General features: G+C 39.6%; 1 protein-coding gene across 1 annotated transcript in view; it reads right to left on the reverse strand.

Annotated features, from left to right (window-relative positions):
- Nucleotides 1-18,539, reverse strand: part of GRID1 (glutamate ionotropic receptor delta type subunit 1) — a 304,954-nt gene that overhangs the window by 86,873 nt on the left and 199,542 nt on the right. The window contains exons 3-4 of the mRNA XM_015822769.2: nt 11,140-11,193; nt 33-206 (exon numbers count right to left, since the gene is read on the reverse strand). Coding sequence (XP_015678255.2) covers nt 33-206; nt 11,140-11,193 — 228 coding nt within the window. The remainder of the gene's footprint in view (nt 1-32; nt 207-11,139; nt 11,194-18,539) is intronic.

The raw sequence follows: 18,539 nt of genomic DNA on the forward strand, positions 1-18,539 counted from the left end.
GGATCATCTGGGTCCTGAGACCTACTACTGACCTGAAGCATTTGAAGGTAACCTTCCTGTGGGTCACACAGGAGGGATGATATCCTGTGGTTGTTTCTCATGCACCGCTGATTGTTCTCCCGTGTTGCAGGAAAGATCTGGCGTATGACGGTCATCCGTCCGAGAGCGCTGTGTACCAGTTCTAGGATTTCATTGTCGCTGATTTCCTAGTGGGAGAAAGGTTCATTAGAAATGTCCCTTTCCACGCATGTGGAGTAAAGATTACATCTGCCATTTATAAACAACCCGATTATTATCTGGATGAAATGTTAGGAGATGCCTCAACATTATTTCCATGATAACAAAATAGGGCACTTGCGCTCACCATGATAACTTCCTTTGCTTTACTGGTTTTGGGCATTTGTCTGGGGGTTCATGCAATGCACCAATAGATACATGATGACTGCTGTGTAAAGATACACAAAAACGTTTAACATTAAAGGTCTTATTTACTCATAAAATGGAAAACTAATTAGCAGAGGACTGGAGGGAGTGAGGAGAAAGGGAGGGAGGGAGGAAGGAAGGAAGGGAGGAAGGAAGGAAGGAAGGTATCTACAACTTTTCACAAAATAAAATTCCTGCAGTTAGCTTATACCAAATCCTACTTAATTCAAGGTGGCACTATTATTAAGGGTCTACAAGATCCTTCTGGTTGGTCCTCTGTCAACAAGATTAAAACAGCTTTTTAAAGAATAAAATAATGAATAGATTGTTTGGGGAGGGGAGAAAAAAGTCTGAAAGGAGAGGCTGTGATAATCCACAGTACCAATTTAAACATAAATCTATTCCATGGATTTAAATGTAAATCCATCCTATAGATTTGAATATAAATATGCCGTCCTTGAAAAACAGCTGAAGCAAGTTCATGCAAAACTTCAGACAACCTCAACCGGTCTGGTGATGTCTAAGATTTTGTTCGGAGAAATTCAACTTCTCCTTCTTGTCCTAAGAGGATCGTTTTTAAATACTCCACAATGAGCACTATTCATGGCCTTGACTGTGTCATGTAAAGAGAAGCAGAGAACCAATAGAGAAGCAACAGCCCAAATGACTGATATGTTCCTTCAAAATTTCTTGAACCTCTTCAAAACCATCAAGCCCATTGGCTTCAACTACCATGGCCAACAGGAAGGAATACTGAACCTGCACACATCTGCAAGTCCACAGCATATTTGTATTTTCTTGGTACTGTGGGAAGTCAGCCCTCCCAGAGAAGGAAATATTAAAAGGGCAGAAAAATATATTTCCTCAAAAGGATTTTAAAAGCAGAAACCAACCCTGCCCCCAAGTCTCTGTCCCAAGCAGAAGCCAGCTCTGTACAAATGCAGATGTAAACCATCAGGAAAGTTGGAGCTAGAAGCTTAGGAAGACAAAGACACCTAAAATCTGCATACCCCACCCAAACTCTAGGAGTCATTAGCCCCAGCACCAGGGAAGCAGGATATATAATAGGATTAACCCACCACCAACAAGAATATCAGAAAGGCACACCCAGACTCAGGTCAGAATACATGATACAGGAAATACAAAGCCTGAAACAGGAACAGGAAACTACTTCAAACAAAAGGCTCGAGAGGGGTATAAAAACCTACTACCCACATGTGCTCAGTCCTTTTTTTCTCTCCTCTTTCCTGCCAGAACCATCTTTCTGTCTGGCTCTTCAATAAACTGCAACCTTCTTTCTAAAGCAGTCGCCATGTTGTTTATTTATCCCCGGCTTGGATGAACCAGAATGAAGACTTTTCTTTCCACAGTACTATAGGGTCTCCTGCTTGAGCAGGAGGTTGGACAAGAAGATCTCCAAGGGCTCTTTTAACTCTGTTATTCTGTGTTCTGAATTCTGCATTCTACTCTGATTTGCCTTTTTCCTAATGCTCAATGGTATATCAACCACTTTGAATGCATACAAATAGACATACACAAACATACGCACATATTTTTGTGCACACATGGATGCATTCCTTCCAAAGCATAGGGTGAAGGCTACCTCTACTGATCTTGCACGAACTAAATATTGAGGCAGAATCTTGATTCCTTCATATTTCAGGATGCATTATCCCCAGGAGTTTTGACTCTTCCACCAAGAAAATAATCTCTGTCCCAATAAAATGACCTCCTTAACAAAACAACAAACATACACCACTACTCTGCTTAATTTTACCACACGCGCATGTGTGCAAATTGAATTTTTTATGGGGAAGGATTTCTAAATGCAAAGTGTTCCCATCTCCCTGTTACCCCAACTTAAGAACGAAATCCCATGCATCCAAGTCTTTGCAATTCCCACAGTGAAGAATTTTCATTTGTTTGCCAAGTATATGGAGAAACAAAAAAAAATAGTTATAGGAGACATAAAAAAAATATAGATGATCTCGGCAGCTTGGCAATCAACCTCCCCAAGGGATGTCAAGAGTTGAGGAGTTTCAAGTAACCATTGCTCCTCCCAAGTCCCGACCTGTCAAGGCTTTTTAACCCCAGCTCTTTCTCTCTCTTTGTACGTCTGATGAAGGGCAAAATAATAAGCAATTATGGAAAATACTTCCTCGGTAGGTTTGCAAAGACATTTGTTTTCTGACCACCTCAACTATGTAATCAGAAAGGCAGAAAGGCAGGACGTTTCCCCCAAATGGGAGTGCTGAGGTCCTTGACATAGTTGTTGTTGTTGTTAGTTGCGAAGTCATGTCCGACCCATCACGACCCCATGGACAACGCTCCTCCAGGCCTTCCTGTCCTCTACCATCTTCTGGTCCATTAAAGCTCACACCTCCTGCTTCAGTGACTCTATCCAGCCACCTCATTCTCTGTCGTCCCCTTCTTCTCTTGCCTTCAATCTTTCCCAGCATTAGGCTCTTCTCCAGGGAGTCCTTCCTTCTCATTAGGTGGCCAAAGGACTTGAGTTTCATCTTCAGGATCTGGCCTTCTAAAGAGCAGTCGGGGTTGATCTCCTCTAGGACTGACTGGTTTGAATGCCTTGCAGTCCAAGGGATTAATTGCTGGGCCACAATCAGTGGCTCACTGATTTTAAAAAATCACTGCTTTGCTGATTTTTAATGTAATTTATGCTTTGGAGTATTTTTTTTAAAGTGTGTCTCTGTTTGTGTGTTCAGTTTTTTTCATCAGAATTCTAGCACAAAGATTCAGTTGTACGTCCAGAAATCTAGAAGTATTGCATCATTTGATGGAATGAAGTGAACTCTTCTCATGTCCTGGTCACCTCCTGAATGGACTATTGTAACACACTCTACATGGGTCTGCCTGTTAGGCACAAACAACCAGATCCACACATGAAGCGTTCAGTTAGCTACTTTATTGCTCTATGCCTGTTTCACAGGAATCTTCCCAGATGATGTCTGTGAGTTTATATGTCTATGCATCTCTATGTCTATGTGTCTATATCTGTGTGTAAATGTGTCTATCTGTCTTTATCTCTATGTCTATGTGTCTATGCACTGATATGTCTATATGTCTATGCACTGATATGTCTATATGTCTATGCATCTATGGGTCTATATATCTATATCTCTGTGCCTATATGTCTATGTGTCTATATGTCTATGAGACTGTATATCTATGCATCTATGTGTCTCTATATGTATAGAGAGAAACATGCTACCTTAGGAGAAAGACCTGAATTGAAAGGCTGCAGTGAAAACCAGCCTTAGTTGTTCCAGCACCATATAAGACCAATCCCTTCTTGAAAAGCAGGGGGGGAGAGATAGTTCAAAACCTCCATAAAAGCATATTTCAATACCCTTCCTGGAGAAGGGTCACAGAGAACAATCACACTTCCCAGGTTATGCCAAATTAGGATTTGATTTGGCTTGATGCCGCGCGATTTATAATTAATCTGCTGGGAGTGGGGAAAAAAAAACCCCTCATGTCAGCACTGAAAGAGAATGTTAAAAGTTCTACACACTTAGATTATTGAATAGAAGGATTACTTTTCAGAGGCTGGAACTCCAGGTCGCCCGCCTATTTGTACATTTATTTATTTGCACTGAAAGGAATGTAAATTATTGCACCAGCAATGGCTTGCTCGGGGGGGGGGGGGTGCACTGGAATATTTAAATCTACTTTTGCAGCACAACACAAACTGCAAAATGAGACAATTGTGTTTTGCATTAAATTCCCCATCTTCCTTAGAAGTAACGATGGAAAAATATAAATTTTAATGACATTAATAATTTACTCGGCCACAAAGAGGGCCAGGAAAATCTGTTCCCGAGGAAAAAAAAAGAAGACAATGATTAAACTTTAATAGTTTTGGGGACAATGAAGTGGATGACGGATATGTTGATTCGTACGCTGTGTTTACCGCACGAGGGTAGAGCTGAAACCATTAGAGATGAGTTGTGGGTTTTGAAAGGAGCAACTTATTTTTTAAAAATGAGGAATGGTCAACAGAGTTCGGTATACATAAAGATGCTTTATGCTTACTCACCAAATAGTACCATAACAAAATACTAAAAAAAAAAGAGAGAGAGAGAGAGATCTGGGAGTCCTAGTGGACAATCACCTAAATATAAGCCAGCATGGGCTGTAACTTCCAAAAAAGCTAACGCAATCCTAGGCTGCATTAACAGAGGGATAGAATCAAGATCACGTGAAGTGTTAGTACCACATTGTAATGCCTTGGTAAGGCCACACTTGGAATACTGCGTACAGTTTAGCCACCATGATATTTAAAAATAAATGTTGAGACTCTAGAAAGAGAAGAGCAGAGAAGAGCAACAAAGATGATTGGGGTACTGGAGGCTAAAATATATGAACAACAGTTGCATGATTGGGTATGGCTAGCCTAGAGAAAAGAAGGACTAGGGGTGACACAATAGCAGTATTAAGTATTTGAGGGGCTGCCACAAAGAAGAGGGGGGCAACTTATTTTCCAAAGCACCTGAAGGCAAGGCAAGAAACAACGGATGGAAACTAATCAAGGAGAGAAGCAACTTGGAACTAAGGAGAAATTTCCTGACAGTTAGAACAATCAATCACTGAAACAGCTTGCCTTCAGAAGTTGTAGGTGCTCATCACTGGAGGTTTTTAAGAAGAGATTGGACAGCCACTTGTCTGAAATGGTATAGGTCTCCTGCTTGGGTAGGGGGTTAGACTAGAAGACCTCCAAGGTCCATTCCAATTTTGTTATCCTGTTAAAAATATTACACTTTTTTTAGAGCACAAGACTGTATAACCTGGAAGACCTACCACTAATTTCCATTCACCCCACTCACAATAACTCGATCAAAAGAATACAAAAAAAATCAAATTATTGGAACACATCATGGACTATTGGACTACAAAAAATAACTAAAAAGGTAAGTAGCTGTTAAGAAGGAAAGGGAATAGATTACTTAACTGAACATCAAGAGAAACATAGGGAATTGAGTGAGACCACTTTGCATGCAGTAGTTCTGGCTTTGGTTATGTCCTGGATCCCAGTTGATGACATTCAACCTGGCTAGGATACAATGTCAGAAAGGAAAGTTTTAATCCTAAAGGAAAACTGACCGAGACCACCAGTTAATAAGAGAATATCTACGGACTGCCCTGAGAGGCAAAAACCACATTTTTCTTCTGCAGACTAAACTGTAAAGCCACAAAATATGTCATGGGACATTTCCATGCTCTGCTTCCTTTCATCCATGTAGTAGAAAAAGGAAATTCTACAGTGTCATGCTGTGTGTTTCATGCTGTTAAATGTGAAGGAGCAGAGGAGGGGGGAAAAGGCTGTGAAGAAATTAAAATGCACAGCTTTGTCGAAGAAAGCAGCGGAGGACGAGAGAGTAACATGTTAAATTAGGGGCTTCAGTTCACTGTCAATTTCTGTGGTTTGTAATGCTGGTCCAGCGCGCCCTGATTAAGAGTCCCTTGAAAATAATTTACAGAGCAGTCACTGAGGCTTACTCGGCTCTAAGTAGGAATTTAAAGTTTCATTAGACTCTACGCATAACTGACTGTGACTAAAGTCCTATGTAGATTCTACTTGGGAATAAGCCTTACTACGAGCAGACACAGATCGCACCGCATTGTACCATTTTCTCTGGTATTACAATTCACTGCTATCGGTGGAGGAACGTTACATATCCTGCCCCTTAAGAGCACAAACATTTTGTATTCTGCTCGGATCAGGCTGGCAAATTTTCAGTCTAAAAACAGCCAAAATAATTTTGGCTGTCCAAAGAAGAAAAAAAAAAGTTTTTTGTTTTTGTGTTGCTGGAAAAAAATCACCTTTTTCCAGCAACACAAAATGTAAGTAGTTCTTGATTTATGATCTGTCACTTAGTCACCATTCAAAGTGTGATTAACCTACCTGGGGGACACTCGTGACCTGGATTTGAAGTTCTGAGGGTTGCCACCCCACAGTTTAGGGACTCGGCAACTGGACCATATTTGCAGCCGTTTGCAGCACCCCGCAATCATAGGATTGTGTTTTATGATGGTTTTGCTGAAAAATGACATTTCCTTCCAGTTTTTGCAAAACCATGGCCATAGTGGACCTCTCAGTGCTGCTAACATTGGATGTTTTTGCATTGACAACAAAGGGAAATGTAACCATCTTTTACCTTTTGCTTTTAGAGTTAGATGATGCTGGCAGGGGGGATGTGAATGAGTGTGAGAATCAAGGTTATTGTAACCAGAGCTGATAAGGAATTGGTGGGCTGGAGAACTGGAGAGGAAGCCCGCACATTAAGCTAAGTGGGGAATGTGATTTATGACAGTTAATTGGAGGAGGGAATTGTGCTTTGATACTATGTGCTCAGGGAAGGGGAATTCAGTTTTTGGCTTCGATTCTGCACTGCCGATGCTATGCTACTCAAAATAAAAATTCTTTAAGGTAAACAATGCCTCAAAGTTCTTTCAAAAAGTTTCATCTGTCGGAACCATGACAGAACCATTGGTTCATTTAACAAGTACAGATTCATTTAACGTCCATGGTGATTTGCTTAACAAAGCACAAAAAAGGTTGTAAAATCAGATTATCATGTGAGCAACCCATTTTACAACTGTCAGAAATTATAGGCAGGCACCATTTCAATCATAACTTGAGGACTATCTGAAAAAGTATTTGCAGATTAAAGCACGTTGTTCTTTAAAAGAAAGGCTGGGTGTGTAATTAAATTACCTTAAATATAGGTATTTAGGGAAGACTTCCATCTCACAACCAGATTACCTTTAAAATTGGCTGTTGTTTACTTGTATGTTTTCCTGTTTTTTCCTACCGGCAGCTGTGGGAAAAAGAAACATTTATCTCTCTAAAAGATATTTCTAATTATTTCAGGAGTTGCATTTGGACAACGTGGGAGATGGAAAATATATCCCCCTCCTCATATAACAAGATAAGGCTGGAGCAAACCTGAAATAGGCCCCCACAGTAGTGATTTGAAGGACTGGAACAGTAAGAAATAGGGAACTGAAAGTATCTGATGGATGCGGGTTCCAATGTACACGGGTATATGTGGAAAGTTATGTTCAGCGGAAGGTCAGCAGAAAGTCAGCAAAAGTCAGCAGACTATCTGACTACAATCTTAGAATGAGAAAGAGTATAAAGAGTTGGGACTGGACCTGATTGATTGGCCATTGGTCTATAGCTGTCTTTTTGGAACCTGCTGTGTCATATGGTCCTCATTGCAATGGGTTATTAATGTAAGTGATGTTGTGTTATTATGTTTGCTATGTTCCTAATTATTAGCAAAATAAACTTCTGAATCTTAAAGTAAGAATTATTGTTTTGTGCTGCTGTCTCTTGTCTTTTTCACTGGGTTTTTCCACGATGACAACAAGGCCGATGAAGGCTCCTACGTCCTGTTTCCATATGCATGAGCTACGCGAGGAACAACAGGAGTTGAAGATATCTATCTTTTAGCCAAAAGTCATAGCCACCAATGTATTTATTAGCTGGGAATGACATCAGACAAAATAAATAAAATAAAGCCTTTGGCACAAAAACAATGCGTGGGGCTGGGCGTAAAAATAGAAAGTGAGAATATCTTCTAGTCGGTGGCAGAAATAGCAAAATAAATAGACATCCATCACATCCCAAAATGAACAGCATGGCCCCTGATGGTCAAAATTACAAAAGCAGGCGCTAAAACGATGTGTTGCAGAATTGGGCAGAGATGACAGAAGACATTAAATCAAGGATCCATTGGAAGCTAGAGAGAAACAAGCATGGAAAAATGATCCTAACCTAGTACAATTGTATTCCCATGTAGCTGCCCATTTTCACATTTCTGCTGAGCTGGAGGCTTTCAGGAAAACCAGTGCAAAATTGTTGAATTAACCGATCATGATATACACATATAATGGCATGTGCTGATATTTTTTGACAATATATCACGAACCAGGACATGGGATAAGAATATGAGACATAATGGAAACATCTGAATTATTACTTTTTAATGCATTCCATTTTCCACTGATTGCCTCCCCGAACAATAACATAATTTTAAAAACAAAAGTTTCATTGCATTTTATTGATGTGCTGATTCCCACATTCCTTGTCTTTGCATAGAAGCTGCAGCTTCTTGGCTATGCTCACGTTTCTCTCATAAGCCATTGTTCGCCAGAAACAACCCACAATCATAAGCATATAAATAAATTGTCCTCAAGGAATAAGGTTACCAGATACTAAAAGCTACTACACAGATGCATATTCATCACTTGAGTGATGACTTGATGTCTGAATGGACCATTAGAGATGGAAGACCCCGGAGGGATTGTACAAAACCACCACAAAAGGCTTTTAAATAAACAATTGCATTCTGCTTTTATTCACCCGGTGACAGACTTGCCTACGAGAACTCATGTGAATTAAAAGTTGTTCCAAAATATGAAAGAAGAGCTAATTTATAGGACTGTGCCAAATGTTTTTTTGTTTTAAAGTCAGGGAAAGAAAGTGTTCCAAGTTGGCTGAGTTTTATTAGAACAAAAGCTAAAATGGAACTGATTATTCAATATTGATATAGAACAAATGTCTCATAATATTTTGAATGGACCGGGGAGGATTCAAAACAAACACTGTGCTCTTTTATTTTCAAAAAATGTAAATTTTTGGCATCACCTCCTTCACTTCAAGCCTACAGAGGGAGCATGGCCAATATGGATGCACATAGGAGAGATTTTATATTAGACTGTTATGCCTTATTTGTCCTGAATTTTGGTATTTTCAATTTAGCCATCAACCTATGTCATGGAAATAGACAATAAAAGGCCAATAACCTGTGCATATTACCTAACTAGATATTAATTTTGATATCCTTGAGTAAGAACTGAAGATGAGAAGTGAAACATCTTCAAGGAAAATCAAAGTCCAGTTGTCTTTTGAAAAAGCATCTTTGGGACAACTTTGATTGTGATCTGGATGAATGAGAATCTCCACAGATGATGACGTAGCATGAGAATCAAGGTTATTGTAACCAGAGCTGATAAGAAATTGGTGGGCTGGAGAACTGGAGAGGAAGCCTGCGCTTCAAGCTAATTGGGGAATGTGATTTATGACTGTTAATTGAAGGAGGGAATTGTGCTTTGATACTATGTGCTCAGGGGAGGGGAATCCAGTTTTTTGGCTTCGATTAATGCAGTGCCGATATTATGCTGCTCAAAATAAAGGTTCTTTAAGGTAAACAATGCCTCAAAGTTCTTTGGAAGAGTTTCATCCGTTGGAACCATGACAGGTGTTTTTTCAAGAGGCAATTTTCTTAAACAAGAAAGTCCAGTTGCCTCTTTAAAAAAAACCTTTGGGATTTCAGGTTTTGATTTCAAAATGAAGCATTCTGGACTTTATGAAATGATCTGATTTGTTCCCTTGAAATCAGCTGCATTTAATACAGTCCATATAATAATCCTGGCCTGCAATTGATTTTCACTGGATGTTATGTGGCTATTTGCACTCAATATTCACCCGTAACACTGTCCCTAAAACTTTACTATATTATATGGATAGTTAAATTTATTCTTGCCTCATGATCTGCTGACTGATAGCTTAGAGGTAAACTTTACAAATGTTTTCCCATCCACCATCATGAATCTGAATGAAGGCTTGTGTATACATCCTCACGCAAAACACATTTCTCCCACTCCTGTGTTTCATTTGAAGAGAGTAAATCTCCACAGCTCAACACCACACCTACACTAATCCTCTATAAATGTTGCAGAGACTATGGAGTGCGCTATATTTATGCGAGTATAAATACCCTTTTCCTCTGTGGGTTTTCATGATTTTTTTAACCAAGTTATTAACAGCAAAAAGAACCAGTTCCATGAACATCACAGAAGAAGATTCAAAATGGCTTTTTGGAGGAAACAATTTTAGATCCACCACCGCCTTTTAATTCCCATGCATTATCATTAACCAGGCAAAAACCATTTATAGTTTCTGCTAACATGTAATAGTAGTAATAATAATAATAATAATAATAACAACAACAACAACAACAAAAACAACAACAACAACAACAACAACAACAATAATAATAATAATAATAATAATAATAATAATAATAATAATAATAATAATAATAATAAAGTTGGAAGGGACCTTGGAGATCTTCTAGTCCAACCCCCTGCTCAAACAAGAGACCCTATACCATTTCAGACATATGTCTGTCCAATCCCTTCTTGAAAACCATCAGTGATGGAGCACCCATAACTTCTGAAGGCAAACTCTTCCACTACTTAATAGTTCTAAAGAATCATACATTCACAGATCTTCTCAACAACAACAACAACAACAAGGTTATCATTCTTATTTCTGGAAGGTCAGTTCTACCGAAGGGAACTCTAACAGACAATGTTCATTTCAAGTCAGCCTCAGATAGGTGGAACCTCTTCCTACAGTTTCTCCACCAGCCCAATTCAAATAGGGGATTCGGCCTCCGATGACATACATGGGAAATTCATGGGAAGGGATGGTTCTGTCTATCACCTACTAAGAGTTAGAAATGGGTATGCTACAATTTGAAGAAGTGGGTTGAGAACTGAGGTCTCTGTGGAAAGTATCAATAGCTGGTTGCCAGCAAAACTGAAGAAATACTTGGCAGGAGACAACTAGATGGATGGAGAAAAGAAACCATGGACCATGCCATGGTTGCATAATTTCCTTACCTCGTTTACGTAGACCCAGTGACTATCTTTAGAAGCCAGATTGGTTTCCACAGCCTGGAGAGGGAGAAAAGATAGGGGGGAGAGAAGCAAGTGAATAAATAGTTCAAACAGAATGCTGTAGATTTGCAAAAACAAAAATCACACATACTCTGGGCTACAATATGCTTAGAATATTTTATTTCTAGCAGCTATATTATAGGTAAATTAGCAGATAGCTGAAGGAGGTTACACGGGTCATAAAACTTGCCTGGGTTCTTCCAGAACGATACCCCACAGCCTCAATCTAAAGACCCAACAGGAATCTCAGTTTGGGAAAAAAGACATAAGACACTCTTTTTATGCATAGCACAATCCTCTCACCCTCACTTTATTTTTTTTTAAAAGCTGTTCTTCCTTAATAGATCTGCCAAAATAGCCAAGAAGAACTTTTTTTCCGGGTGGAATCAATGCCATAGAGTGGGGGCTTTGGCTTCAGAAAGAGAAATTCTGCTTCCGCTTTAGTTCAAACACTAAAAGGATCCCATTCGCGGAGCATTATGCAAGCCCACACCTAATGTAGGAATTAATCAATGCTTCAGCAAGGAGCTGACACTTTTACACCCTTTTATGTACCTAAAGTGAAGTGGTAATCAGAGAATTTATCCAGCATGTTGCACAAATTGTAGAATGGCTGCCTTCCTAGGACCGGGACCAATTCCCTGGAGCTCATCCAACTATATTCCAAGACATTCAAGCAAATTTTGAGCAATTTATCTCCATAACGCTGACAAGACATCCATTAAACCAGAAAAAGTCACCCAAAAGGGACTTGGCTAAGGATAAAAAGAATGGAGTGGGGTGGTTGTGGAAAAGAATATTTCTTATTTCCAGCTAGGGAGGGACAGGTCATTTTCTTTCCTTGTATTATTTCCATCTCATTTTATTCATCACAGTCCCACTGAATGCTTTGCCATTGAAAAGAAGCATACACAAAACACTTTACATTGCTTTGCATTTTCTCCTACGTACACGGTATATTTAAAAATATATGTAAAATAATTATTATTATTTTCTAACACCTTTTCTCTCAACCTGTGAATTTTTGTATGCATTGCTTTCCTATCCCAAAGTATTTTTAACAGAGAAGTACCCGACCCAAACATAAGCAGTCCAGGAATTAAAGTTTGGTGTTGCTTCAATATGATGTTGTTGTTAGTTGCGAAGTCGTGTCTGACCCAACGCAACCCCATGGACAATGTTCCTCCAGGCCTTCCTGTCCTCTACCATCTTCTGGAGTCCATTTAAGCTCACACCTACTGCTTCAGTGACTCCATCCAGCCACCTCATTCTCTGTCGTCCCCTTCTTCTATTGCCCTCAATCTTTCCCAGCATCAGGCTCTTCTCCAGGGAGTCCTTCCTTCTCGTGAAGTCAAACTGAAAGTCTGCTGTCTCCAATTTCTAATACAAAACTCTTGGAAGGGAAACAGGTTGAGAAAAGCTGATCCAAGAACGTATCTTGCACAACGTAATCCGAATGTCTTGTGATAGAAATATTTTGGAGTGCATAAAAAATTGTTCAGTCACCCATATGCTTTGTGTACACAGTCATTTTTCATAAAACCTCCCAAGGCTCTCCTCTTCACACTGGACTAATGGCCTGCAACGTTTCCATCAAAGAAGCAAAATTTCAAGACAGATTGCACATCAGAGGGCGCGTAGTCTTCAGCTTTTATTTACTTCCCCTTAAAAATCACTCAAACACCACATTTGTGCAAATTCAGTGGAAAAAGAAACATAAAACTAAATGGACAGCTGATTTTCTCTTTGTGGTACCTTCGGCAGATTTCAGCAAGCAGACTGCTCTCTTATTTTTTCTTGGGGGAAAAAAAAAAGCTCATTAATTGTACTCCATTGATACAATTGCCTAAAAATCTGTTCTTGAAAGTCAGGGGAGTGTCTGGAACAGAATGGGATGAAATGTTGAGGAGACACATTTGAGGACAATAAAAAGATAAGATTCCCTTGAGTTGATCTTAACCCTGGCGATCTCATAGACACAATTACCGGTACGCAACAGCATGGAATAATGCTTTTTCCCTGCATTTGTACAAACATATTCAATTCTGAGATTTTCTTAAGATCTCCCACTCAAGAGATCTAACTCTATCCATTTTGAGGTCAACAAAGAACAGGTAGAGATTTTTGTAATATGCCCCACTCCAGGACTTTTTAGTTCTTAGGTTAAGTTACTTGAAGGACCAAGGAAATTGATAAATTAGAGAGGATTTTTACAGCTGTGTAGTAGTTCTGCAGACAACATTTATGACTGGAGAATAAACTAATTTGAGCACTACTTAATCTCTTAAGTATGGTAAGAGTTTAGGGCGGTGAAGATGGCATTGACAATGCTGCAGAATATAAAATAAAGGGGAATGTGAAGCATTTTAATTTAAATTTTTAGAGGATTGAAAAGAGATCTTGATTTTAGTCTGAAGCCTTTCACACAACTTTCTGTACCCTGAAGAACACAGAGTGAAATAAAATGGAATGAAATGAGGTCTGGCTGCCAAAACCTGAAACCCCCTCCCCAAATTTAATAGTATGAATCTAACAGGTTCCATACAGGCCTGCCTGCGTGAAAGCACAGGGCGGACTGGCTTCGTTTACCAAACACAAAGGGCCTTTGTATAACTTCATTAAGATATAATTTAATGTCACGCAGTTGAAGGTTTGCACGGAACGCACTTTGCACCACACGCACACTCCCTCCCTGCCTCCCCCTTATTTCCTCACGGAGCTTTATTGTATGGCAAATCTTGTAAAAGCAAAATCTTGTATATGGACATCTTCCAAGCGTGTCAATAACGTTTCCTTTTACAAAGCTTGAATGTCACGTATTATTTATATGCATGTTGCCTACTGAACAGCTACACACTGCAGCACCGTTGACGAAAGTTAATTGCAGAACGGTCAGCGTGGAGCTATTCTTTACAGCGCCACGTTTACCATTAACTAAATCACCTTCCAGGAAAGGTATAGTTCTGCTAGCTTGGAAGGGAACCAACCAACCAACGTCTCCAAGCACAAGAGCCAGCTACAGCTTATATGCATATGGATCATGCAGAAGAAGCAAGGCAAAATAGATGGCATACGATTTAATCAAGATTTCATTCAAGATTTTGGTACAATGAGGTAGATCTCCTTTCTTGGGTTGGTTGGTTGAACCTCATGTGCACCTTACTGAAATTATCCCAGAGGACACAGGGGGCCTTGGTGCTCTCTGAGCTTGGTTGATTTCTTGCAGACATTGCATTACCCAACTAGGTAATCTCATCAGTGGTAGAAGGGAGCCTAGCATCAGTCCTTCCTAGCCCTGATGATGTTACCTAGTTGGGTAATGAAACATTTGCAAGAGAACAACCAAGCTCAGAGAGCACCAAGGACACCACAGTTCAGTCCTGACCTACAAATAATCTCTTCCATCAGTACCAGAGAACACAACCAACAGTTCTTGGGGGCTGTGCATTGCAGTGTCCTAGATGTATCTAAAAAAGGTTAAATCATGGCAACTGGACCAAAGTTTTATTAAAACTGAGACATTCCATCACTCATCCAGGTAATGAATGAAAATTTTGGGTAGGATTGTTATTTTAAATATGATAATTATGTTGTAATAGAGAGAGAGGAAGAGCTATTTGTGATAGGGGAAAAATCAGTCTCACTGAATGATCTATTATTAAGGTTACCTGAAATCCCAACTATATGTTTACTAAAACGTAATTGGAGTATGATAATTGTAATTAGTAAAACCTAAAAACAAGATATAGATTATTATAATCGCATGTAATTGAGGATTTTTGTTTGATTGAACTCTATCTAAAACTGTACTAACTTTAATAAGCAATATTATATTTAGGAAACAGAGATGAAATATTAGATAATTAATTTGAGCTATACTTATATGATTTTGTTTTTGAATGATTTGATACCCTGATCACCATGTTGTGTCCTAAGCTCATGGGGAAAAAAATGAAAAAAACCAATAATTTTTTTTACAAAAAAAAGAAAGAAAGAAAATTTTGGGTAGGCAGAGAATCCAAGAGTCATTAGAATGAAGACTACAGGGGGTTTCTCTTCAAATGAAAAGCAACATGTAGATGTAAGTGTCCTAGATGGTTCTTGGTCACTGCATAGACCAGTGATGGAGAACCTTTTAGAGACCGAGTGCCCAAACTGCAACCCAAAACCCACTTATGCATCGTCGGGTGCCGGGTGGGTGTGGCCCATTGGGTAGGTGTGGCCAATTGGGTGGGCGTGGCCCATTGGGTGGGTGTGACTGTGGTGGTAACGGCAGACTGTATGGGAGTTCAATCAATCAATTCCAACTTTGCAAGATCTTTTTTTTTCCCATGAGAAGTTAAAATTGACTGATTGATTAAACTTTTTCTTTTTTTGCACACGGCAGTGGAGGCCTAAAGCGCAAAGGTTTTATAAAACCCAGCTGAAGGCCTAGGACTGGGGCGACGGCGCATGCCCACAGAGAGGGCTCTGAGTGCCGCCTCTGGCACCCGTGCCATAGGTTCGCCACCACTGGCATAGACCCCTCTGCTTAACCACATCTCTGAGGAACTTCACCTTCTACAGGAACACAGCCAGATGCCTGCTGGAATGGTAATACAGGTCCCCAACCTTTCAAACTGACCTTACCCCACAAAGCAGCCCTAATTTCTTCTGAGATAACTTGGCTCTTCCTGCAAAATATTTAAAAGATGCAATGGAAACTCTACAGACTTGCAAATATAAGCAGGTCAGACTGCCCCCATGATTGCTGGAAGAGAATATTTTTTTTTTCCCAAGCAGGAATATTGGCTTAGAAGAATTGCAAAACTCCTGCCCAACCCCAGCTGTGCAAAGTTTGATATATTATTGATATTCAGGCCAGGAGATGCCAATCAAAAAGAATACTGACCGAGATTGCCTATTATGTGTGCTATTTTAAAGAGCATGCTTTTATGGAAGTATTTATTTATTGAAATTAGAACGTGGGGCTTTTTTGGTAATTGATAATTAAGCTGATCATTTTGTTGGTGAGAGGGATTGTTGTTCCAATTACCTCCTATGGTGATTTTATGATGATTTTGAAAATACCCTCTGGTCATGTTCTTTAAATTAATTGGATGACAGGTAGCCATCAGTATAAATTACTACTCCACTTAGTTTTATGGCTTTGGGTCTTGGTGTGAGTTCCCACGGCTGTACAGCTTGAAAAGATTTGAATGGTTTTGTTCCACCCACAAAACTAAAACTAGTTCCTACGTCATGCATAGCTATGGCTTCCACAACTGGGCTGCAGCCTCTTTGATGGGGATGACATTTCTCCAGGCCCACAAAAAAAGGAGTCTTCCCAATTGTCTTTGTATTCTAGGGTGGTACCAGTAACAACAAGTGTGTTTGCATAGTTATGTCCAACAGCCAACTCTTATCATTCCTCCTAGTACAGGGGTAGGCAACCTTGGCTCTTTTATGACTTGTGGACTTCCTAGCTGGCTGAGGAATTCTGGGAGTTGAAGTCCACGAGTCATAAAAGAGCCAAGGTTGCCTACCCCTGTACTAGTGGAAAAATTAGCTAAGCCATGAGAAGGAAGTGGGCAAACAGTGGTTCAGTCCAAAGAAAGTAGAAAGAGTAACAAAGTCATTGGAGTTGATTGCTTGTGCAAGAGCCTAGCTCACGGGTAGGCAACCTCGGCTCTTTTATGACTCATGGACTTCAACTCCCAGAATTCCTGAGTCAGCTATGCTGACTCAAGAATTCTGGGAGTTGAAGTCCATGAGTCATAAAAGAGCCGAGGTTGCCTACCCCATGAGTCATAAAAGAGCCGAGATTGCCTAGCTCAACATCAACCTGTCCTGATGTTAAGATGAGCAGAAGACCTATTAGACTTGTGCTCACTTTCCTAGCTCCATTGGATGGACACATTGGGAAATCTAGAACTAAGGAGAAACTTCCTGACAATTAAAGCAATTAACCAGTGGAACAACCTGCCTCCAGAAGCGGTGAATGCTCCAACACTGGAAGTTTTTAAGAAGAGACTGGACAGCCATTTGTCCAAAATGGTATAGGGTTTCCTGCCTGAGCAGGGGGTTGGACTAGATGACCTCCAAGGTACCTTCCAACTTTACCATTATTATTACTATCTTCTCTTGGGTGATCTCAAGTTATGAACAGGTTTTCCTTTGCTCTCAGCTGCCATTGCGTCTGCTTTTAAAAAAGGAATCAAGGTCTTCCAGTTAGCCAGCCTTTTTAATTTCAAATTAGTTAATAAGACATTGACCTGTTTTTGTCAGCTTGTTTGTGTGGGTTTTCTTTCATTATTTGCTGTCTTGAGTGCATTCTGGGCAAAAGCACAGAATATAATTGAATGGTAATGGAAAAGAACCAGACAATCCTGAACATTTTAAAATGGTATGAACCAGTTTGAAACAGTTCTCTTTGTAAATGTGTAAAAATATTCCCAAAAAAAGAAACCATTTTGAAAAGGTAATCAATGGGTATTCAGTTTTAACAGTAAAGCATTGTCCATAGTCACTGGAGCCTTATCCTGACTGATAAAGAAAAAAAATAAATAAACATAATTTATCCAACAGCGGCAGAAAATGAATTCTAATTTTTATACTGTATGCAAAAAGTAACATTATTGCTCTTTGGTAAAATTATTATTACTCATATAGAAAAATCATTTTAAGAGACTAAGTCAAAACAGTAAATTCTAATGATAAATGAATAGATAACATTATGGTCACAGACCCGAGTTCAAAATTTAAAAACAAACAAACATTACAAATAAATAAGAATAAAAGCACAAAACAGGATAAGCATGTTATAATTGGTGGTAGATTCATCCCTGGGCACTCAGATTATGTTCAACTTTCAGGCAGGATGACAAAATCTGGCTGTGTACAGGGAAAGTAAATCATGGTGATGTGATCACAGTAACTACGTCAAAAAGATCAGGATTTGCCAGATGTTTCACGAGCAACAAGGCGGGGCCTAGGATCCTTATGGATTATATATGCAGCATAATGGGATCTAAGGGGTCATTTCTGTAGCCTCTTATTTGCAGAGGCACAGCCATAACTCATGGAGAACATTTTTTTATATAAATTGACCTTCCAGAACTGCTGTGGGGAGAATACTGATGCGAGCTAAAATTAAGCCAGCCGTGTGCTGCAGCTGCCAAAAAAAGCCAACACAGTGCTGGGCTGCATTAACAGAGGGATAGAATCAAGATCACGTGAAGTATTAATACCACTTTACAAGGCCTTGGTAAGGCCACACTTGGAATACTGCATCCAGTTTTGATCACCAAGATGTAAAAAAGATGCTGAGACTCTAGAAAGACTACAGAGAAGAGCAACAAAGA

This window comes from Protobothrops mucrosquamatus, unplaced genomic scaffold (genome assembly GCF_001527695.2).
Source record: "Protobothrops mucrosquamatus isolate PMUCROS unplaced genomic scaffold, P.Mucros_1.0 scaffold1671, whole genome shotgun sequence".
NCBI classification, from domain to species: Eukaryota; Metazoa; Chordata; class Lepidosauria; order Squamata; family Viperidae; genus Protobothrops; species Protobothrops mucrosquamatus.